General features: G+C 38.4%; 1 protein-coding gene across 2 annotated transcripts in view; it reads right to left on the bottom strand.

Annotated features, from left to right (window-relative positions):
* Positions 1–1,380: 1,380 nt before the first annotated feature.
* Positions 1,381–24,372, bottom strand: part of megf8 (multiple EGF-like-domains 8) — a 38,368-nt gene continuing 15,376 nt past the window's right edge. For both annotated transcript variants that reach the window (XM_083529778.1, XM_083529777.1), the window contains exons 18-44: positions 24,105–24,223; positions 23,472–23,603; positions 22,731–22,844; positions 20,985–21,068; positions 20,279–20,524; positions 19,801–19,985; positions 19,482–19,695; positions 19,044–19,284; positions 18,804–18,936; positions 18,465–18,718; positions 17,910–18,020; positions 17,493–17,611; positions 16,634–16,865; positions 16,384–16,555; positions 16,128–16,291; positions 15,887–16,022; positions 15,028–15,259; positions 14,775–14,901; positions 13,537–13,747; positions 10,601–10,815; positions 9,791–9,986; positions 9,435–9,603; positions 9,059–9,251; positions 7,846–8,016; positions 7,639–7,769; positions 5,063–5,195; positions 1,381–4,734 (exon numbers count right to left, since the gene is read on the bottom strand). In XM_083529778.1, the coding sequence (XP_083385904.1) occupies positions 3,274–4,734; positions 5,063–5,195; positions 7,639–7,769; positions 7,846–8,016; positions 9,059–9,251; positions 9,435–9,603; positions 9,791–9,986; positions 10,601–10,815; positions 13,537–13,747; positions 14,775–14,901; positions 15,028–15,259; positions 15,887–16,022; positions 16,128–16,291; positions 16,384–16,555; positions 16,634–16,865; positions 17,493–17,611; positions 17,910–18,020; positions 18,465–18,718; positions 18,804–18,936; positions 19,044–19,284; positions 19,482–19,695; positions 19,801–19,985; positions 20,279–20,524; positions 20,985–21,068; positions 22,731–22,844; positions 23,472–23,603; positions 24,105–24,223 (5,895 nt within the window). In that variant the 3' untranslated portion in view covers positions 1,381–3,273. The remainder of the gene's footprint in view (positions 4,735–5,062; positions 5,196–7,638; positions 7,770–7,845; positions 8,017–9,058; positions 9,252–9,434; positions 9,604–9,790; positions 9,987–10,600; positions 10,816–13,536; positions 13,748–14,774; positions 14,902–15,027; positions 15,260–15,886; positions 16,023–16,127; positions 16,292–16,383; positions 16,556–16,633; positions 16,866–17,492; positions 17,612–17,909; positions 18,021–18,464; positions 18,719–18,803; positions 18,937–19,043; positions 19,285–19,481; positions 19,696–19,800; positions 19,986–20,278; positions 20,525–20,984; positions 21,069–22,730; positions 22,845–23,471; positions 23,604–24,104; positions 24,224–24,372) is intronic.

Below are 24,372 nucleotides of genomic sequence, written 5' to 3'. Positions count from 1 at the left end.
CTCCTGGGATTTCTTCTCACAACAGTTTACTCAGAAGGGTGCAATGAAGATGTAAGCAGCAGTTCTGTGCAGGAAACTCCTTGTCGACGAGAAAGCTCAGCAAAAAAACAGGCAAACTGATCACTGGAAGAGTCACTCTGTACAGTTGTGATGAGCAGAAAAGCATCTCAGAAGGCATAACACATCAATCCATTAAGCAGATGAGCTTGACCACGTTAACACTGTAAATACTTTACTTTTTCGTTTGTTTTGGGTTTTTTTTATCACAACTTTCACCCTTTTATTTATCCACATAGGTTTATGATTGCATCCCATGATTTTAATCTCATCTGTGTTATTGATATACGTATTTTGTTCTGGAGGCAGCAAATGCTCAGTGCAATACCACAGTACTTTTTTTTTTAAATTTTTTTTTTAATTATTATCATTTTTTTTTTCTTTTATCAGACTCCCTCCAGCTGTAATTGCTGTCGGTCTCTGATTGGCCACTTTCACATTAGTATCCAACAACCCAGCAATATCAGAGATTTGGAGATGGAATTTCCTTCTTGTTAAATGCGTTTTTTGTGGGGTTTTTTTTTTTTTTTTTTGTAACAAAACACGATGCACCAAAGCCAGGGTCTTAACATGTATGACCGTAATCTTTATCTCTTTTTTTTTGCCACTGATTTTGAGCTTTTATTTTGAAAATGACATGAGCCCATTGCATTGTTGGAATGCAACTATGATAGCGCTGGTTGGATACTTAGAAATTGTCAGGAAATCTTCCGGGTATTCCCTCTTCTACACCAAGCAATATTTGTACCTCTGCTCATTGATGCAATTACCTAATCAGGTATATTAATGGGGTAAAACTGTGATCTGTGATTTTGGACTGTGGCATGTTGACTGATTTCATCAGAGTATTTCTATAGCAGTTAATTTCCTGGAAGATCAACTTAGAATGATCAGACAGGTTTGAGACGACAGAAATGGCTGCTCTAAAAAGTGTGGTCAGCATAAAAGCACACAGAATTGTACACCACACCAGTCCTTCAAGCAGATGGGCTCTACAGCAGCAGACCAGTGAAGCTCTGTGAAGATGTTCTGCAGTGAATTCAGGCTTATCAAAACAGTTTAAGACAAGAGAATTAGGTCTTGCCTAAATAATCTATTGCTGCTGAAGCAAAGAACACATATGAGAGCAAAAATTATATTCCCATGTGCAAATATATTGGTTCATATGAAGCACATATTTGGAATTCATTATAACTGTGCTTATAATAATAACTGACTGCAATCTACTAAATAGTAGGCAGGCCTAAATCTTATTTGCTTGTTTGAAACCAATTTCTGCCCCAGTTGCTTAAAATATAAGGAAATAGAAATCAAACACAATGGTACATTATTAACCACTATTAGTTTATGTTTAATAGGGTCAAACTGGTATATACATAGAATGCATGAGCATGAATCACATAATATAAAAGCATGTGTGTGGGACTAAAGAGAATAAATAGCATCCACATTTTTCAAGACACTTGTACATGTTTTGGTCTTCAACTCCTAAATAGTACGTTTTGTTTTATTACAGCACCAAAAAAAATAAATAAATCATGACAATTGTTTCTTGACATTGGAATTGAATTGGCAACCCAGACTGTTGCTGCCAGGGTTTTTTTTTTTTTTTTTTTTTGCAAGATGCAATACAGGCATAAGTGTAAAGGTTTGCCTTTTAACATTCATTTATTTACTTACAGTTACCGCATAATCCCAGTCAGGGTTGCCATGAATCCAAAACATATCCCAAAAACACTGGATGAACATTGGGGACAATTATTGGAAGGAATGGCAGTCCATTGCAGGACATCAAAGGAATTCACAGCTAGGGTGAATATAGTGCCACCATTATTGGTAGACGGTGAGAGAAAACCAATCTGGACGTTCTGTTACAGAGAGTAACCAAAGATCAGGTTTGAACCCAAAAACAGATGTGTGGGAGGGAGCGCACTTTGTACTACCATGCTGCCCTGTACAACTTGATTAACCATCTCAAAATATTCTCTTTAAATGTATGGCAAAACTGACTGTAAGGAAAAATTTAACACAAACTTCAAACAATAAAATACTGAAAGGTATAGTCATAGTCTTGTTTCTCATTTTGCTATCTTATGTACTAAAACCTCTAAAATATACTTTTTTTTTACACTTTTGAATTTGCATTGCTCATTCCATTAAGATGCCGAATAATATTCTTTAGTGAATTCCTCACTTTCCACCTACAAGCCTTTAAACCATTATAAATAAATACTGTTCAGTCAACAAAATGTAGCTGGATTAAAATGCACGATTGCATCAACCTTTTCTTAAATAGTATTAAATATTAAAGTAATAACTATTACTGTACACTCTGACCACTGTAACAGTGACAAGATAGCAGGGGACTCATTCTTTTGTAGGCCATGACTTACCATTATAGCACACCAATCAACCTTTGCATTTCCATTGCAAATAAAAGTCCAAATCTGCTACCAAGCAATATGACTACGGGAACAAACCATTTAAATACCACATGTGGCAAAAACACTGAAATGCTACTTTTGCAGAGATAAGCGTGTATAGAACCAACCACACGGTTCACATAATTCAACACGGCTCCAGCCCCCAGCTTCTGTTAATTCAGTTTGGGTAAAGTACATCGTCTGTTGATAAACAGATTACACATTTTCAGCCAATTTTAATAGATTTTTACAATTCAGTTCAACTAATAGCGATGATCGTGTTAATGGTCATTTAGATTGTCATTAGAGTTTTAAAGCATGTTTTGATTCTGTAACCAGGCAATCACTCTCACTGGACAATAATACACCAGAAAAGCTATAATCTTTCTTTGTCACGGCGTGTCACTTTAACTTCGGCGGTGTATACGGAACAAAGGGAGGCTGCAGCAAGAAAACATATAGTGCATTTTCTTAACACTGCTGCCAAGCTCATGGAAAGCTTTCCACAAAGGGCAAAATATAAATTATTGAGAGATGCTTAATACTTAAGTGTGTATATGTACAAGAATAATCACATCTATTCCACATTATCTGTTCCACTGTTTCAATAAATACATCCTTTATAAAAAAAACCACACACATTCTTCAGGTAGTTTTGTCCTTTCAAAAACATTCACTTGAGTTTTCAAAAACTGTCCATCTGGTTCCATTGTTTTCTTTCATTCCTGGTAATGATTTACCAATCCATCAATTGAAATTCTCATATGCCCACTTCCACCTTTCTTCATGTTCCTCACATGGCCATTGTGGTAAGATGTTGGTGGCCCAGGATACCCTTTCGGCCTACGCCAACACCTGGATGTGTGCCGGCTCCACCGTGCCCACAGTACTCTTGCAGGTTCTGTCTCAAGGTGACCAGGGCAGAGCCCAGACAGGCTCGGTTAGGTGCCAGGATGCCACCAGGCAGCTGGAAAAGGACAGTAGCGACGCCCGCCATGCCATCGTCAGTGGGCTCTAGTGTGATGGGTCCCACTTTAAAGGAGGAGTAGGAGAAGCCCAAGAGCTGTGAGAGGAAAGGGTCAGAGCGGCAGAACTGCTGGTAGCTGCCATGAGAAGCTGGATGATGGTGATGGTGGTGTGATGTTGGATTGGTGGCTGAGCTGGGAACATATTGATGTGTATTCAGGTAGTGCAAGGAAAGGTGCTGCCCACTGTTGCCTCCACTCAGAGCAGGGTGGTGGTGATGGTGGCGAGTCAAACCAGGATCATGCTTGTAGGACGGAGCTCCAAGTCTTCCTCGACTGACCATGCCACCTATTTTGCCTGTTCTGACATGTGCCAGTGAGACAGCGCTTCCTCCTCCAGCTGAGGGCAAATATATAAGCTGCGGCTCATCGGGCTCCAAAAAGACAGTGAGCTTGGCAAAGGGGCGTGATGCCATCTTGGTCATCTCCTGAATGTGACGCCGCTGTTCACGCCTGAAGTCCAGGAACTGTTTGACTTTCCAGAGCAGCACGCACACAGACAGGAATAGGAAGAAGCAGGAAAAGAAGACTGAGAAGAAAACAAACAGATCAATGTGCGCCTGGTCTTGGCGCAGGAATAGCAAACCTTGCGACTCTCCGCCATGGCTGTCCGTACCGACACCACGCAGAGCGATGAAAAAGCGGCTGGATTTGAGAGAATGCACTTCATGTGGAAAGGTGATGACGACACGATCACGTACACCACGCACAATCAGCACCGTCTGTGGTTTCCACACTGTGATGTATGTGATGAGACCCTCTGCTCGCTCTTCACGCACTTCTCGCTCAGCACTGTGCGGTTTACTGTGCAGACCAAGTATAGCAGAGGAAGACGCATTAGCATTCCCTTTTAATGGCGACAGCGCTAAAGGGACCTCTTTGTCTCCTCGAGTCATGGGCACAGAGGCAATATCGTCTGCAATTTTAATGGTGTGTACACCCGTCTGGCGGTCAACATTCACAATGAAAGTGTCATGAGAATTAGACACATACACTTCCACCTCGCCAAAAGTAACATCGATAGTGACACGGATATCTACATTAGTGAACTTGGGCTGAGCTGCAAAAAACACTGTGCGTCCCAAAGGCAGATTGCGGATATTGGGCTCGTGAAAGCAGTTGACTTGCGATGTCGGGTCAAAACAGCACTCGTTGTCCACATTGAACTGCCGGTAGCACTGACGGCCATTGATTGGTGTGCCATTAAAAGCGTCTTTGCACTTGGCACACTAGGAAAAACAAAAGCATTGAAAATGGTTTAGTTCTTCCAGATCAATAGTACTTCCTTCTCTTGTATGCTACGTGCTACAAGGATTTCTATCAGGTAACCAACAAAATTAATTAAACTCTTACTGTACAAGCCTTTGAATATTGTATAAGACACTGCAAGGAAGTTACTGTAAATCATGAAGAATTTCCAAAACAACACTACCTAGACTGTGATTATATGTACATAGTTGTTTAGAAAAAACACAGGTTTACATAAGTCTTGTTTGTCCTTTAAAGGTTTTATTTTCATTAATTTTAAACACCACCAACAGCAATAAATAATAATACCTGCTGTCTGTAACATTCCTTGCGATCATTCTGTGAGCTGCTAAGACAGGAGGATGTTTCAGTGTTGTTTTGGCAGGGGCAGCCTGTTCCATCATGCTCATTACAAGTGTCTGCATGGCCATTACACTGACACCTAAAAAACACAAAAATAAAAACAATTGCAAGAATTGAAGTTTCTATAGTTGATTGTTTTCTACACGTTATATTCGGATTTTAATTTACCATTTGATTTTTTTTAACCCTTATATTTTGTTAGGGTCAAATGTGACCCATTTTGTGATATGTAAAATACTGTGTGATATACTTTTTTCTGTTGGAGCAATATGACATTCATTATATCCTCCAAGACGGCTATTTTAACATAACATAAGAAAATGTCACCATTTTAGTAAATTCTGAAAGTCTTAAAAAAATTAAAATAAATAAGTGACGTGTTGTGCTACCAGACAAATGTGACCCTCCTAGAATATCGACTTATATGAAGCCATGATTTATATAAAAGTTGTGGGTTGCTTTGTGAATCAAATTTGGCTCAATTACCCACACCACACAACACAGATTACACCTCCCCCACCCACCCCATCTTCTATGGTGACATATAAGCCCATGGGAACAACTTCTTGTGGAATATTAATACTCATCATTATTGGGGGTGTGGTGTGAACAATATGCACAGAATTCTCTGTTTCATTCTGGCAGCATTATAAGTCTATTTAACATGAGCAAGAGATTCAGTGCCTTTAGGCTGTCCTCTTCATCAGTTGTGTCTTCTTGTTCAGGATCATACTCCACATCATCCTTATACTAATTTATTTACCTCATAGATTCAGTGTCATATCTTTGGTCATGAAAGTAATATTGAGGACAGAGAGCAAAATGACAGTAAGGAGGATGTGACTGAGGATGAGTATGAGTAAGATCCAGAAAAAGAAGACGCATCTGATGAAGAGAACAGCGCAAATGGCACAGATGCTCAAAGGGAAATCTTCAAATAAAAATCCCTTATGACAACCAAGGCAGAGCGCCAACTGAGAACATCCTCAGAATTACCCTGGGATATGCTACATTTTCAAGACAGCATTTGAGTTGTTTATTAACCATCGGTTCAGAAGATCCTGCTTGAGATGACAAGCACTGAAGGGAGAAGGATGTTTGGCAACAACTGGGTGGAGATTGACAAAGCACCCCTGGATGGTTACATAGGGCTGTTGGTTCTTGCTATGGTATACAGATCCTGTAATGAGGCTACAGCCAGTTTATATGATGGTGAGTCTCCCCGTAGTATTTTTCGAGGTACCATGTCACGTGTTGTCAACAGTTATCCGCTTTGACAATCCAGAGACAAAAGCTGCTCTCCGTGTGAATGACAAGCTTGCTCCCATTAGGGATGTTTAGGATAAATGCATGGAGCAATTGCCACACATGTGGGAAACATATGCAAGGAGCACACATACTGCGATTCATGCATATGCACACACACACACACACACACACACACACACACACACACACACACACACACACACACACACACACACACACACACACACACACACACACACACACACACACACACACACACACACACACACACACACACACACACACACACCCCTTGTTGATGTTCAGTATTCAAAGTCAAAAACTTTGTTTTTAACGTATGCACACAAACACAAATTATGTTGTCGTTGTTCAATTTAAGAGAGAGAAAAAAAAGCCGTTGTTCGATGTTCTATTTGAATTTGCAATTCTGAGCAAAATTAAGATTGATTATGTGAAAAAGTTTTTACCTCTTTCCTAACATAAAACTGTGCCGACCCATAACACAACAGATGTTACTATGGTTAATAATACTAAGTTTAAAAAAAAAGCAAGTAATTTATTTTAGAAGTATGCTCTAATATTAATCTATTATAGTCAGATAACATAAATACCAATTGTCTTCCCTAACAAACAATGAGTGAATTTAAGTATTTTTTAAATGAGAACAAATGGTATATTCTTAATAAAATAACATGCCATATAATAATGCCATTGATAAATAGTCCATGTGTTCAAAAAATGCTTTTTATTTAAAATGGTCTTTACATTGTTATCATTCACTATTATTATTTTTGACCTCATTGGTCATTGTTCTTTGAGCATACATTGAGCTCAGTTAAGTCATGGGTCAAATTTGACCCGCTAACACTAAATATGTAGGCAGCTTTAATCAGGTTAATACATTTTTTTTTTTTAGCTATTTAGCCTGTAACATTATAAAAAAGTAAACACATTGCATTTTAGTTTAACCCTTAGGTTGTAGTCCAGAAAATAAATTTACATTTTCCCCCGTTATGAAAAGTCACAATAGAATGAAATTATTTTAATTGTGACTGTAATGTTGTATGCTTATAAGTAAAATGCAATGCAATGTAGGTATAATTGTAATATATATGATTTAATCTATCCACAGTATAAACTTTTTGAAAATAGTAACTTGTCAGTTGTAGTTGTTGCAAACTCGTATTGTTAAAAAAGTAAATAATTTTTCTTCTATTTTTTTTTTTTTTTAGCATTTACTCCAGCTAACTCACTTTTCACACTTGCCCTGCAGGAGAAAGTATCCACTCAGACAGCTCTCACACTTGTCCCCAACACTGTTGTTCTGACAATTCACACACACAGCATTATCCTCAGCTGGTCCCTCTGTTACCCAGTGGACAATCTGAAAGAGACATGTAGCAAAATTATAGCAACATCAAAAAGGAGAAGAGATTAACAAAAAGAAAGAGCAGACATACTCCCTCAAGATCTAGTGGATGGTCTTTTGTGTAATCCAGTGCCAACTTGAGTTCATCTTTGGACAAACATACATCGCTGTTTCCTCTACAAAACTCCCGACAGGGACGACAGACTCCACCACCTAGTGCAGAGCCTACGTACAATGGCTTACACTTCTCACAGTGCTGGCCCTAAGTGAAAGAGTATTATTAAATAAATAATTAAATCACATTTGAGAAAATCAGCTTGTATTGTTCAAGAAAAAACAATATCAACAATGTCGCCGGCGTAGGGGGTTGCCAAAAAGTGTCGAGATAACCGATAATCGAGATAAACGAAAAATCAATATGGCGGCAATATATTAACGTGCTTAAAATTTCTTTATGTACATGATGTGCCTTAATAAATGAAAATGTGCATGCACGTGTTTTTGGAGGTTTTTTACACAACGGCGTTGCCGCGATTTTTGTTTGATGAAGGCATGCTATAAAAATGTACATACATGTTTGTTAACAACAAAAGGCACATGTACACCAACTAACAGCAGAGATTTACCAGTATACAATACAAACCACTGTCAATTCTCAAAACAAACCTTTATTATATTCTCCAACATTGCAAACACAAAGATTGCTCACAAAATCACACAAAACGTGCGGGGTGTAGTTTGTTTTTACAAAAAGCTAACCAGTGTCAACATTAAATTCTCGAGTCATTTCCCTCGGACACACAGCTCTGAAAAGTGTCCTACACCTGTAAGGCTTGATTTTTCCGCCACTTCAACGAGTTTTTCTGCGGCTGCCCAGTGCCGTCCCACTACCGTATTTTTGCGTATATAAGATGCACCCTGGGTGATGGGTATGTAAAACTTTCTATAAGAAGCATCTTATATACGCGAAAATACGGTAGTGAGATGGTGATGTGGCAAAAGACGACGATTGGTCATGCGGATCGAGATAACCGACGTTAAGTGGCAAATTTGCCCCCCCTTGTGCTCGAGATATTAGGGTTCGTCAACATAAAAGAATCGACATAACCGATGAGAAAATGCTTAGACAAAGCAAGAATTTGGGGGTTCCACTTGAAAAACGTCGACTTAATAGGGTTGGCGAGTTAACCGAGGTCGAGATAAGTGGGCTCGACTGTATTACACATAGGATCGAACAAATCAAACAATTTTTAGCTAAATATGCAAAAGATGAGACTGACTATAGATGAGAAGACTTGCAATACCTTAGTGTGGTTATAGCACTCCAGACATGTATCCAGGTGAGCGACACCTTTACAATTGCTATGCTTATTACAACGGCACTGAGATGAGCAGTTCTCCCCAACGAAGCCAAAGTGACACTGGCACACGCCTGGTGACACACATGTGCCATTAACGCAGCCCTGCTCACATAACGGCTCACACTGCCCAGATACACTAATGAAGAGAGAGAAAAATGTTTTTTTTTTTTCCATAATATATGTTTTGGCAATGTTAGCTGTTAAATAGTTTGAATAATTTTCAGCTCAAAAAAATCACTGGGCATGCAAAAAATAAAACCAAACAATATACATACATAAATACATACATGATCTTAGTGACCTAAGCCTTTGCGCATACCTGCTGAGTATGTAGCCCTTTCTGCAGGTGCAGTGGTAGCCATCAGGTAGGTCATGGCAGTCCTGGGTAACATTGCAACGATGGTGACCATTAGCACACTCATCCTCTTCCGGACATTGCAGGAAGAACCAGCTGCTGTTCAAGCTGGGACAATGAGATTCTCCCACACCTACATATGAAGTCCAGCAGAATACTTTATAACTACACAGTTGCAGAACTAGGTACTTTACTACCGCAGTGTGTCTTATTTTAGAGGCACATATAGAAGACAACAAAGTACTCAATAAAAATAATTGAATTGTTAAGAAAATACATGACAGTATTATATGTATCTTGTGTAAATGAAGAATACATACCATCTAGTCCTCCTTGCAGGCAGTTTCCTGCACCATTAGCTCCACGAGTGGCACACCAGCCACACTGTGGCCGGGCAATGCACTGGGAGCACTGGGTAAGCTGGGAGCACTGAGGAGAGCAAGAGTCTCCGCCAGAGAGCAGACGACCACACTGACCAGCTTCACAGCGCAACGGAACAAACGAAGGACTCATACACTGAGACAAAAGAGGGAATCAAAATGGACCATATATAATATTAAGACCTGTTAAAGACCAGAGGATTTTCTATTATGTCCTGATACATAAATCCATAGAACTATAAATAAAGAATATATATATATATATATATATATATATATATATATGTATATATATGTATGTATGTATGTGTGTGTGTGTGTGTGTGTGTGTGTGTGTGTGTGTGTGTGTGTGTGTGTGTGTGTGTGTGTGTGTGCGCATGTGCGTGTGTATATATGTATATGTATGTGTGTATATATAGATAGATAGAGCATGAAGACGAAATACAATTCTAAATGTTTTAAAGTAATTATAGTGTTTTAAATTCTGTAAATCATCAGGACACCAAACGGAACTTTTGCTATGTGTTCACATGGATTGCTTAAATTGACGAATGTTGAGACTTGGCGCATAAGTAAAACAAATGTTTAGTGATAAAAAATGTATTATGTATGTATTTGAGAGAGAGAGAGAGAGAGAGAGAGAGAGAGAGAGAGAGAGAGAGAGAGAGAGAGAGAGAGATCCAAAACAGTTGCGCTTTATGTACTTCAGAAGACATTTTCGAAGAATTGGAGAATTGATTTATGGTTCACCTGCTGCAGTGCCATGCTCCAAACACAGTTCTGCCAACCCCCATCCGAGCCATTGGAGCTGAGACACTGGTGGCAGGTCTGAATTTGGTGACAAGGCTCAGGGCAGGGCATAGGGGGAGATGATTCCACTTTCATTTGTGATACATTCAGTAGCGCATAACTAAAACATGCCCAGTCATATGTTGGATTCACACTCAAAATGCGCCTGGTCTCCCCTGAAAAAAGAAAATAGAAAGAAAAAAATTTTTTAATTGAAAAACAAAAAAAACACAATGTGGTACTCAAAACCAAGTATAAATAAAACAGATACTAGTATATTTGGTTTTTAAAATGGATTAAATTCATAGAATTAGCATTGGGTATGATATAATGCCAATCAAAGGCACTAGCAGCATTAGAACCAATACAAAATAAACACGGAAACTGAATTTAAATTCATATTGCATCTTGAATGAATTAACTCATTATTGCGGTTGCTGAAATAATAAATAAATTGTAATTTATTTAAACTGTAATCATTAACCAGGTCAACACTGTAGATTTTCAGTAACAGAACAGTTCCAGTACAAGTATTTAAATAATAAATATTTTGTGATATCTAATAATATATTTTGTGAATTCAATGCTAAGTTAAGCTACAAACTGTTCTGTACCAGTTAATTATAAGATGCAAAGTAAATGAAAAGAGAGAGTCCAAATCAAATCAGTATTGGCTGTGACCAGCCTTTTCCTGCAAAACAGAAACAATACTTCTAGGAGGGTCAATATGACTATAAAGTGCATTTGGTGTCCTCACTCAGTCATCATCAACATAATGCAAAACAAAGAAATTCTGATGTTTCAATATAAATGGGCAAACATTTTACACACAAACGCACACGCACGCAAGAAAACGCACACACGCGCACGCACGCGCACGCACGCACGCACGCACGCAGCAATGATAAGTCTATCGAAATCTCATTTTATACTATTTTCTAAGATTGGATGTCCCAAACACTGTAAAGCTAAATTCAATAATTGATTGTAAAAAAAATCCATACTTTTTTTGATGTTCTTATTGTCCTCAACGTTATTTGATAAAACAAGTCATTTTGACCATTTATATTCTATTTTCATTATATTAAACATTTTGCATATGTCCCTGAAATTGCTGTCCACCATCATATTGTGGTAAATGCCCCTATATTAAGCCCTCTGACTTACTCAGTGATGGCCCTTCCCACATTTAGCCTTTCTTCAGTGGAGTTTAAAACATCTGCTGTACATACAGAAACTATCTACACTTATAGTTCCTAATTTTCTTCATACTGAGTTTGTAGTTTAAAAGTCGTCAAGTTTACCATGTCCACCCTGTCATAGTGAAATATCAATTAATCATTTTTTATTTAAAAATTAAAAATATATTTAAAGTGTACCATTAGCTTCAACAGTAAATGACTTTAATTGCTGCAGATACACCATGTATTCATTAAATGCTCGATGTGGACGTTTTTGGCAAAATCTAGGGTTTTAATGAATACATGGTGTACCTGCAGAAATTAAAGTCATTCACTGTTCAAGACACTGGAACAAAGGCGGCTATTAATGACCCAACTCTCCTAATATTCCCACATTCTCATTTATTAACGCACATCATGTACACAAAGAAATTTCAAGCACGTTAATATATTGCCGCCCTATTGATTTTCGTTTATCTCGATCATCGTTATCTCGATGCTTTTTGGCAACCCCCTAGGACATCGACATAACCGGGTTCCACTGTACATACATCATACAGGAAATACAAAAATGCAAGCAGTTTATTGCAAAAATGGTCACTGGAAATATTAAACTTTAGGAGGTCCCTCTAACCCCACATTCGTCTGATAAGTCCCAAGCCAGTGGAAAGACAAGATTTCCAATTGAGACCAGAAAAGATTGAATCAAAGCACATCGGGTGAGTGATGCTTTGTGAATTATGACAACCAAGGCTACCCTTGTTGTCATTATCAATGTGGAAGTTTAAGCCAGTTCCCCAGTTCAATTGGTACCATGATTGACAGATGCCACAACCACAAGCTCTCAACAGACGCACTCTACAGATTACTAAGTCTGTTTGGAAGTATGTGTAAAAACAATTAGAGAAAAGTAGTGTGGCAGAGGGTGCCATCACTCAATTGACCGTCCCACAGAGTCTCATCGGTGCCTCAAGTATGCATTAAGGGATATCAACATAAAGTCCTACACAACAGATCTAAAAAATCTATATTCTATAATCACTATGCAAATGTATTTATACTACTTTAAATTTGTCCATGATAGGGTTGAGATCTATTGTGGTTAGTTCATAATTTGTCTACTTGCAGTTTTAATTTATAAAAAAGTGCTGGAGCTTGACCAACATTCATACAACATGCATACAACATGCATAATACAATAAATATGTAATATGTATATAATAAATGGAAACTCTCTGATTTTTATTTTGGAAACTGAAGTCTCAAAGGCACCTTATCGTGATTTTGACCCAGGTACACTTGCAAACACCTTTTGAAAGGAACCAAGCAAATAAGCTGTTCCAAATATCTTTGAGAACTAAATACAGATATGTGGATGTAGGCTGCCACTCCAAGGATTCCTTATTCTTCTCTATGCTGAAGATAGTTTTTAAGGATATTGGCTGTATGTTTGGGGTCATGGTCCTGCTGCAGATTATATTTGGGGCTAATCAGATGCCTCCCTGGTGGTACTTACAATGCATGATGGATAAGTATTTGCCTGCATTTCTCAGCATCGAGAACACAATTAATCCTGACCAAAACTCCATTTGCTCTGAATTAGGTTCCAGAAGATGAATGAATTTAATTCTAGTTTAATTTGGTGGACCAGATTAGAACAGTATGTTTGACATCTCATGCTAAACAGTGTAAAATAATCATTGTGTTCATACGTACCAGTACGTTTAAACTGACGGGTCCACATACACTTCCCTGACGCTGTGCACTTGGGGCAGTCAGACGCCTCACAGCTGGTTTCAGTGCAGTTGCTGGAGAGAAAAATCTCCCTTTGGTTTATCCTACAGTCATGCTCCGAAGTGCAACTCACAGAGCTGCTGATACATGCTCCTTCAGGACAGTTAGTGCACCACTTACACTGTAGAGTGCTCTATGTATATAAGAGAATAAATAATGTGAAACCCCACACACAAAAAAAACAAACAAAACATTTGTAGTCAAATGTGTTGAAAAAGTTGTGTCTGAAAGAATTGTAATGTCAAGGCAATTTTTTATTCTATTGCTCTACACTAAAAACCCCTGGGTTTGAAGTTAGATGATTCGACTGATCAGAACCTCAGCTCTTATTTCCTGGTATTTGTATCCAGATGGTTTATATAAGCAAATAAAAAAACTGGAAAATGAGACTGACAGGTGTTTCTTGTTTTCCAGGTCTGACATGGTATGGACTGTTTAAACAATGAATATCTCTGAATTTATACTCTTGGTTTGAGCTCTGGGTTTTGCATGTGAAGACTACACTTTGCCAGCTGAGTAAATCAAACAGAGTCATTGCACAAGAATTAAAGAAACCTGGTGTAGTAACAACTAACAATGAACTGGTCAGCCATGGTATCAGATCACACATTACATAAAAAAAAAAAAAAACAACCTTTAAGAGCAAAAATACAGAGGCCGTACAACAAAATGCAAACCAGTCATCAGCAACCAGGCTGGAATTTGCGAAGTAATACAGAGATGAACCACAAATGTTTTGGGACCAACCTGTACCAAAGAGATGGAAAAGTCTAAGTGTGCCAAAAGAAAGTCTCTGCTCTTAATCAAAGACATAGAGGCCCCTTGTTCAAAAGGCCCTTGAAGGTAGTGTCATAGAATCGGCTTGTATGTCTGTTTCTGCAACAAGCTCATTCCTGAAGGTGTAGCTCATTATCGCAGAAGAAACAAAGTTATAGTTTTTTACTTATATAAAAATTCTCTCCTGACCAAAAAAACAGGTTGACTGCCACCCAACAAATATGATCTCATATTTTGATTTCAAGCGCAAATATCCTCAGTCTATAGCAAAAATAACAATAATGATATTAAAAAACAATTGCCTTGCTGCACCAGCACTTTCAGATGGGATGATGTGTTTGAATGTTAAGAACTTTAGAACTGCGGTGAATTATGTCTGCTACCTGTCCAGAGTTTGAAAACATTTTGGGGTGTCGAGCCAGACATTCACTGCATGTCTTCAGCCTTCGACACTGATCAGGCACACGGGGAGTGGGAAAGCATGGGGAATGGCCAACAGGACAGCCAATTCTGGAAAAAAAAAGATAGAGAGAAATAGAAAGAAAACAGTTACAACATATGATTATTGATTGCTTGAGTTTTACACTGTTTATATATTTATTTAAGTTTTTAACTTCTGTAATTCTCAGGCTGTACCTCTCTGCTGTATCCGATGAGGTGCAGGTACCCCTGCACCACACACAGCTGCCTGTGTTGTTATTACAAGCCTCGATTGTAGGCAGCAGAAAGCAGGGGTCAGAGGGCACAGAGAGAGTAATGAAACGTCCAAGCATGACCCCGTTAAATCCACCTGATATGAACAGGCGATTCCCCCAGCTAGTCATTGCCAAGGAGATGGAGTGATTAACAGGTTCACCAACTGAAGACACTGCAAATGAGGAGTAAATAAAGAATCTCAGTGGAGTGAGAAAAACCATTTGTATTTTTCTGCAAGAAAATGGGGGGGGGGGGTGATTTTACAGTCACATAGCACACTGCTCTAAAAACACTGTACTAATACTGGGTAGTGCCTCCATTTGTTCTCAAACCAGCTCAGCTACTGGGTAGTGCTTCCATTTGTTCTCAAACCAGCTCAGCTACTGGGTAGTGCTTCCATTTGTTCTCAAACCAGCTCAGTTCTTTAGGACATAGTTTCCAGTTGTTGGAAACGTTCCTTTGAGATTCTGATCTATGCTGATAACACTGGTTGATGCAATTTTAGGTGCACGTTCATGTTGTGATCTTATTCTACCAATTTCTATAGGCTTCTATTAAAATTACTGTACTATTCTGAATGTAAAAATCCCAGAAGATCAGGAGTTACAGTATTATTCAAACCAGCCCACCTGACACCAACAAGCATAATTTTATGCATTTAAATTCTGCCCCATGTTCTGTTGGTTAGCAACTGCATTAAAGAAAAGGTGTACCCTATGAAGGGCTCAATAAGTGTATACAATTACTACAGGTAAAATGGATGTTTGTGTATGTATAATTATGTTTGTTGAAGGGTTACCTGGCTGTATCCATGTATTGCAATTGATCTGATAGAGGTACACACTGTTACTATAATCTTCTGCTCCTGTACGCCCTCCAACAATCACCATGGTGTCTTTCAGTAGAGCTGCCGCATGAAAAAAATGCGAGGGAGGCTGCAGGGAGGAAAGTATGCTAATTAGCCTGGCGGTGACTTACTCTAATACTGCCATTGTGGGGTGAAAGGTAAATTTCTTCATTTTATTTGTCTGTTTAATCACCTTGTTTCCCCGAGAGGGGACCAGTAAAGACCAGGTAAGGTTGGGGTAGTAAAGTGTATAAAGTTCTTCAGAAGGTTCTACTGCCTCCACATGAAAACGGTAACCTCCAAACACATACACAGCATCAGTCGGCTCATGATAAACTGCAGAATGTCCATAAAGACCTGTGGCAAAAAAAACCAAAAAAAAAAAAAATTTAGATTACATCTTTAAGATTCAAGACCAGACACAATCCTTTCTAGTGTGCAGACTTTACCTGTAGGTGGTGTACCAGTGTGTGGCACAACTGTCCAATTCCCAGACTGTGGATTAAACTCTAGCACGTGGTGATTAAAACCATTCTCTTGAGAGTATCCTCCAATAAGAAGCACAGAGGAGACTCTGCGTACTGTCAGTGTGTGACCAGCCACAGGGGGCACCACTGTGCTCTAAAAATATATACAGTTATCAGATTTTTTTTATAATGAGACAAGCTGGAAAGCATTTAAAACAGTTGTTCTTCATACCTTGTACTGTGTCCACACCAGACTGCTAAGATTCAGACTGCATGTATCACTCAGAACACTGGTTGGTGTTACCCCTCCCACCACAAGCATAAAGTGGTGATTGTCTGTCTGAGTAGTAGACATATGGTCATGACTGACTACCACAACAGCTGCATGATGGTAACGGGGCAAGGGACTAGATCCTTCTGAACTGGTAAGCATCTGAGTCCAGCGACGATCTTTCACAACGTACCTATACCAAGCCACACATCATTCAACATGGGTGCAAAAAGTTTAAATCATTGTGTAGTTAGAATTATGTCACAGTGCTGATAAATTCGAGATTATTTAATATTCAGTAACAGTCTGACAGTACTATCGGCTTTCTGGTAACTGCTCATTCAAATGGTTTCGCAACTAAACATTTTTTTATTATAAAGTAATTCTTTAAAAGACTCACATTTAAAACAATAATGAATAAAGAAGTCATTGAAATAAAGGAATTTGCTCTTTCCAGTTTTTATGTGACACAGTAAGCTGTGTGTTTCAGCTGCTGTCAAGTTTGTTTTTTTTTCCTCAAAAAAATAAGGAGGCTTGTAGCCTCTGGAAAATTTATAGCAGGAAATTACTTATTTCTTGAACATTCCAGAACATTAAATGCAATGAATGTGTGCTTTGTAATCACTGACAAATCGTAGTATTAAAAAATAAAAATAAAAAAAAACACTTCAGTATGGGCGGTCATTAAAACAAATTCCTCTGTAGTAAGAGTAGTGTGACTTAATAACAAGCCACGTCACACCATCTTGTTGTTGGCTATTCTCCTATATCTCATGTTTTATCCTTTACATACTGTCACAGATCTTGAAATTGTTCACACCTGTAAACATTCCCCAGAATTCCCTCTGAGAGAGAGATGCCCCCATATAACCAGAGTGTGCCCTGAGGTCCAGAAACTAGTGAGTGTCCCATCCTCTGAAGGAACCTGTAAGATGGATTCTGTGGGTATGAAGGAGAAAAAAAACAAAAAACTAAATTGTTACATCTGTGAAATTTTAGTAGGTGTTAAGCATAGCAAATATCAACTTCATATGAAATAAAAGATAAAATAAAGTATTAACTATCCGAATATTTTTCATGTTCTGATTGTTAGTCTTTTTTTTTCCTTTCTTTTCAAAGCAGCCATATGAAAAATCATGTGCAGATTATCATGATAACGGCAATGCACGGGAAAAAAAGGAAATATTATATCATGGTTCACTTTAACATTTCCAAAAAAGTGTTTTAAATTTCTCACCACTGTAAACTGTGTGTCCAGCAGGTTCTCCCACACAAGGCTGTTTGCATCTGCAATGGAGGAGCAGTCAGGTCCAGCCCAGCCAAGAGTGCAAACACACACTCCTAGAGTCTGCAAGAACAAAAATAATTTTAGGTGACCTTATTCTAGCCTCAACATTGCTAACAGCAGCCTGACAATGAGCTGTCTCTCTTTATTGGCATGTATTTAAGATTTATGATTAAAAAAATGCTAAGAATTTCTGAAGATTTCTTTAAGATTTTTTTTTATATTCAAATACTTTACACTTGCATCTTAGTGCTCCAGAAACACTTGGCACAATTTAATACACAACACACCTGATTAATACATTCACATAGGCATATTCATGCACATTTGAGTGTTGTATACAGATTTGTACATTATATAAATACATATCTGTATTACGTTTCTACAAGTTATTAAGTAAACTTTCCATTTTCTACACCCAAACTTATCTAATAGACTGTCTAGTTAAAATTTAAGCCCAGCACTTTATTTTTCTGCAATGGAACAGGTGGAAATATTCGTTCTCACTGTGTTGCAGATGCCTCGACCCTCTCGAATGCCACAGTCCCCTGGGCAGATCTGCCAATTACAGTGTGGCCCACCGTAACCTCTGGGACACTGGCAGATTCCTTTCCGGCACTGAGCTAAGCCCAGGCATTCTGAGGAGTTATCAAGACCGTCTTTGGATCCGCCTTCATTGCAATTTCGCACCCAGAAGGAGGCGTTAAAACCCTGAGGATGCTCTGAAGAAACATTCGCCTCAAAATAGACGGAGATCACACCTAAAATGACAGACATATATATTTATTTTTTTGAAATTATACATAAATTCAATGCAACATATGAAACTAGATCAAAATATATTACCAGATGTGGCTTCTACTGTGATTGGTTGATTTCGAGTTGTGCCACAAAAAGCTCCAATCAGATTGCGACCCGAGTACATCACACCATCGCTGAGAAAACGGGGCAGGCCATCAAAAACGTACACATACGAGTTCTGCGTGATTATAAGAACAAACAGGGAAATTATTGTGAACCCAATAATAGCAATGTAATATATTTTATGGATGAAATACATATTTCATACTCCTTGTTGATACGTACTGTGCAATGTGTGTAAGAGTCCGGATGCAGGGTCAATGCCACAGGTGGGCACATCTGGCCTGACATGCATGATGCCAATTCCTGAGAGAAAGAGAGAACCCATAGACAGTGTGAGAGACCATCATGGCCTGCTGCTGATCCATGCCAACCAAGAGAGGATGAGAGAGGGAGCGACGAGGAAGACAATGAAGGATAATCAACGGAGCGACCTTGACACTGTCTGAAACATGTGCCATTGTCCCTGAGGGCAAAAAAAAATAAAAAATCATGACATTTTAAATAAGACTTTAAATTCATTTGTATTGAATCGACTATGCAGAAACTCCCAAATAAAAAATATTAATATGTCCCCTATTCATTAGCCTAGTCTGTTTATTTGTCTTTTACTGTGCAAATTGTTACACACTGACAATAAATGAGACAATGCTGGTGTCTCACCGAGGGTCACCATAGTAGCCAGGTAAGCAGAACTCGCAGTGTACTCCATGGGTATGATGTGTACAGTAGCACTGGCCCGTTTGATTGTGGCAGAATCCCTGCAGTGGGTCACCATGTCCATTACACTCACATGGAACACAGCCTCCCCCCCCTGCCACAGCTGATCCAAAGCTACCAGGCCGACATTGCTCACAGTGCAGTCCTATAGTCCAATCTGGCAAGAAAAAAAAAGAACAAAAACAATCGACCGTTAATAAAGGCAGGCAAAAGTATGCACATGCCATAAGAAGACTGAGAACAGAACAGATTAGGTATTTACCCTGACAATGATCGCAGATTCCTGGTGCCGTGATACAGGTGCTGTGGAAGTTACAGCCGCAGTCGACATCACACTCAACACCACTCAGCACCAGAGTCCCCGGGTCTGAAGTCCAACCCAGAGAGCACTGGCACTCAAAAAGTGGACTGCCACTGCACTTTCCCTCACGACATTCATTGTAACATCTAAGAAAGCAGGAAAACAACCAAGCATAGCCATTAACAGCTGGAAAAACTAATTCCTTTGACTAAACAGCATGCATCTGGGAATCAAACTAAATAAGAACTAGATCATTTTTCTATAAGTAAAGAAATTGCAGGCTTAAGTTATTTTTTTATTAAACTTAATCTATAGAATACATGTGTTTAAACTGTGGGTTATAATATGTATTGGGTTTTTTGGCTTGCTGATTGTTGAAATACAATACAATAATGACCATATTTAAACAGACAGTAAGTAATGTGAAAAAATGACTTGCGTCTGATTGCAGTAACGCTCTCCATCTCCTGTGAAACCTCTCTCACAATGGCACTCATAAGAGGTTGGTGTGTTCACACAGGTAGCTGAGGGATGGCAGGTGTGGAGACCCAGTCTGCACTCCTCCACATCAGGGCATGATGCATAGGACCACACAGCCTCTCCATCAACATCCACCCCCTCCAGCAACTCCAGCTCCATCTCCAGCTCCATCGGCCGTGGAGGGGAAAGGGTGCGTGGCTCAGGGCTATCAGAAAAACAATATGATGTTTTACTGCTATTAAGAGAAAATCCACTATGATTGACATTAACATGTAGGTACAACTGTTTATCGATAACAATACGAGTGTGCCACTGTAGCACAGGAATTCCACTGTGTCACATTTACTATTGGATTGATAATACTTGATAAGCATCTGATTGCACGATGTTCTGAGCTCACGATGTTTAAACTTAGAGTATTCCATGGAAATGTTGGTCAATATTCTCTTGGTTAGCAACTGCCTACATTATAATGCCATTCAACTGCCTGCTAATAGTATGCAGTATAAATTATCCCTTGCTTCATTTATCCCTTGATTTACCTGAAGACAGCAATACAGCTTGGTAAAACGGACGATTGTTGAATTAGTTACTTCGCAAAAACCCTATATATACATACAATTATTAAACATGAAACCTACATCTGTCGTGTATTGTAGCTTTACCTTGAGGCCTTCACTTCTGCAACGGCAACAGTGCAGTTAGCAACAGATGAGTCAATTATTCCTCCCCAGTCTCCTTTTAAACACCTGTAATCAAAAAAGGGTTTGAGGGAAATAAAGCAAATGGGATTTAAAAAAATAAAAAATTTACAAATGTGAACCTGATCTGGGTAGCTGCTTACATACTCTACAAAATGCATACAGTGGAATACTCGTGATCTTGACACATTAACGGCCACGATAGTTCGCGACTTTTCATTTGGAATCGGACTAAGAGTAACTCGCGAAAAATCTGATAGTTCACTAACCCACGAGTGGCTCGATAGTTCGGAGTAACATTTTAAAACAGTTTTTGTACTAATAAATTACACAAAAATGTTTGAAAAACTATTTTATTATTGTATTATTCATTTAAAGTAGTAAAACATCTATGACAAGAAATTCACTATTTTTGTTGAGTTTGACATGTACAGTACCGTACATGTCAATTCCCCTTAAAAAAGGAACCATCAGAAGAACCTCAAGATTTTTTGTTACTCGAAAGGGGGTTATAGAACGTAACCCCCGCGAGAATCGAGGTTGCACTGTACTTTACTAAAAAATGAGTAGTGCTACTAATCAGATAAAACAAAATTAGCCACAAGCACTGGAATACAACATTATGCTTCTACATCCATTTAGAAAAAGTTAATTTAAAGTGTGCATAAAAACTGTGTTGAACTGAATATATATATATATATATATATATATATATATATATATATATATATATATATATATATATATATATATATATATATATATATATATATACATACACACACATACATACATACATATATATACACACACACACACACACACACACACACACCGTAATTTTCGGACTATTAAGCACACCCAAATATAAGCCGCACCCACTGAATTTGACAAAGATTTTTATTTTTAACATAATTAAGCCGATTGTCTACACTGAAACTAATATACTTTACACAGGCTTTAATGAAAGACAGTGTCTGCTACACGGCTTGTATCTAAACAGTAGCCTACAAAGAAAGTCATTGTTGACTGTCTTCCTTCTTCCTTTCACAACTATTTCTCTCGGGAGTTTATCTTTTGGCATCGTCGTGCGTTTAAAAATCACCATCGGTGAAGCTTTTCTCCCGATGCCGTGCAGCTCAGAACACAGGTGAAGTGGCCCGGTTGTTTTCAGGGTGACGAATGATTCGCATTTCCTGTAGACAGTCCGAGTGAGTGGCAGCTCAAACGTCAGAGGAACCTCATCCATATTTATGATGTGGTGCGGCCCGATTCAGTGGGAGCGCATCTAATTTAATATAAAGAGTTTCATTGGTTCACCTGAACCCGTTCCGCAATTTCATTGGTCTAATGTTATGGTGCTCAATTTTTTGGCTTGAAGTTTGTGAAACCGGGAAACACCCAGGAAAATTCATATATTAGCCGCTTCGTTGTTTAAGCCGCGGTGTTCAAAGCGTGGGGAAAAAAGTAGCAGCTTGTAGACCGGAAAATACGGTATAATATATATACACGCACACACACACCCCCCAAATAAGGTATAAAAACTATTTTAACCAAGGTTAAAAAAATTGTTTTAAACGTTGTTGTACTCATTTATTTGACATGTTAGATTCATAAACTTACAAGTCTCTCATATATCTAATAAAACCCTCATGAAATGAAAAAGATATATTAGCAAACATTTTTGCAGTTAAAGAAAACGTGTCATACCTGCCAAAAGTAGGGTTGCTGTAATCCCCACACCAGCCACACTGAAAGGTCTGCAGGCATTCTGTACATGTGGCTGAAGCAGAGCACTGCTTACACTGAGGAACCGAGTGCACGCTTCAAGCAGAAAAATATTTGTACAATAACTAAAAAGCCAACAAATATATCTAATACTAAGAGCAAAAAGATTTTTTTTTTTCCACTTTTTGTGGAATTTTCGTAAAATTTGATTCTTCTTCAGCTGCTCCTATTAGGGGTCGCTACAGCGGATCATCCGTCTCCATACTACTCTGTCTTCTACATCTGCCTCTTTCAAACCAACTACCTGCATGTCTTCCCTCACCACATCCATAAACCGCCTCCTTGGTCTTCCTCTTTTCCTCCTTCCTGGTGGCTTAGCATTCTCCTACCGATATACTCCATGTCCCTCCTCTGCACATGTCCAAATCATCTCAATTGGGCCGCTCTCACTTTGTCCCTAAAATGTCCAACAATCGCTGTCCCTCCAATAAACTTGTTTCTAATATTGTAAAATTGGATTAAAACGTAAAATGATCAAATTGCTTTTGTGTTTTAAAACCTTTGGATTTTCTAACTTAGTAAATACCTCAGTATGTACGGTTTCGATTTAAGACACAGCCCATGACAATCATAATTACAACAAACATTTGAAAATCAATAATACATAAATATTTATAATATATACTTAAATAAATGTATTAATTTGCAGATGCAGCATCGTACCTGTCATACCAGTCCCTGCACTCCCCGTAGGGGAACTTGGTGAGATAAGCAGCGAAGTAAAAGCAGGTCTGAGCAGACTCGCACCATGCACACTGGCTAGAGTTTGAAAGACACTCCCCACATGTTGTTCTCCTTTTACAGAAGGGAAAAATTGCTATAAGCTGTGATTTATGTGTATTATAAAAAAATTTTCGCTAACACTCTGGATTAATGGTAGCGAAATAGTCAAGGCAATAAGGCCTTGGGAAATTAAGTCATGCCACTATGTAAATTCTATGTAAACTCTTTATGAATAAGAAGCATATAATTCAAAATAGAAATTGTGGCAAACAAAGTGGAAATAACATCACATTAAAAATGTGTTTGTAGTTTAGTATAAATTATTTATGAACCTGTCTCTTTTGCTTTTATTTTATTTAGTCTAGCTTCATTCCTGATAATTAGCCAATTAATAGATTTTAGAGTTAACTCATTAACTTAATTAACTCAGAGACACAGAAGGGTAATGGAAAGTCTAATGAGCTCATAAATATAACTGGATCTTTTAATCTAGATCTGGAACCTTAATGACATTTACAACTCAAAGTGAAAGTACTGGGAGTATGTTCCAGAAGGAGATGATTTTACACTCACTGATTACAGACTTTTGGACACCACAGTGGATCTCGAATGGAGCCTTCCAGCCTCCCACGGCGACTGCATAAGTAATCCCCCTTCTTACTGGAATTGATTTGCCACTCACAGTAAGGGTCCTACATGGAAACAACAAAAACTGTAATTTACTGCAGTGTCATTTTACACAATATGGCTGTTTTGGAAACACCTGATGAGAACACCCACATGCGAGTCTTCCCCAAATTATTGCCACAAAATATATTACAAACAACTGAATAGCATGGAT

Source organism: Silurus aristotelis (genome assembly GCF_946808225.1).
Source record: "Silurus aristotelis genome assembly, chromosome: 25".
NCBI classification, from domain to species: Eukaryota; Metazoa; Chordata; class Actinopteri; order Siluriformes; family Siluridae; genus Silurus; species Silurus aristotelis.
Note: the sequence above shows the minus strand (reverse complement) of the source record. Positions and strands in the feature narration are given on the sequence as shown.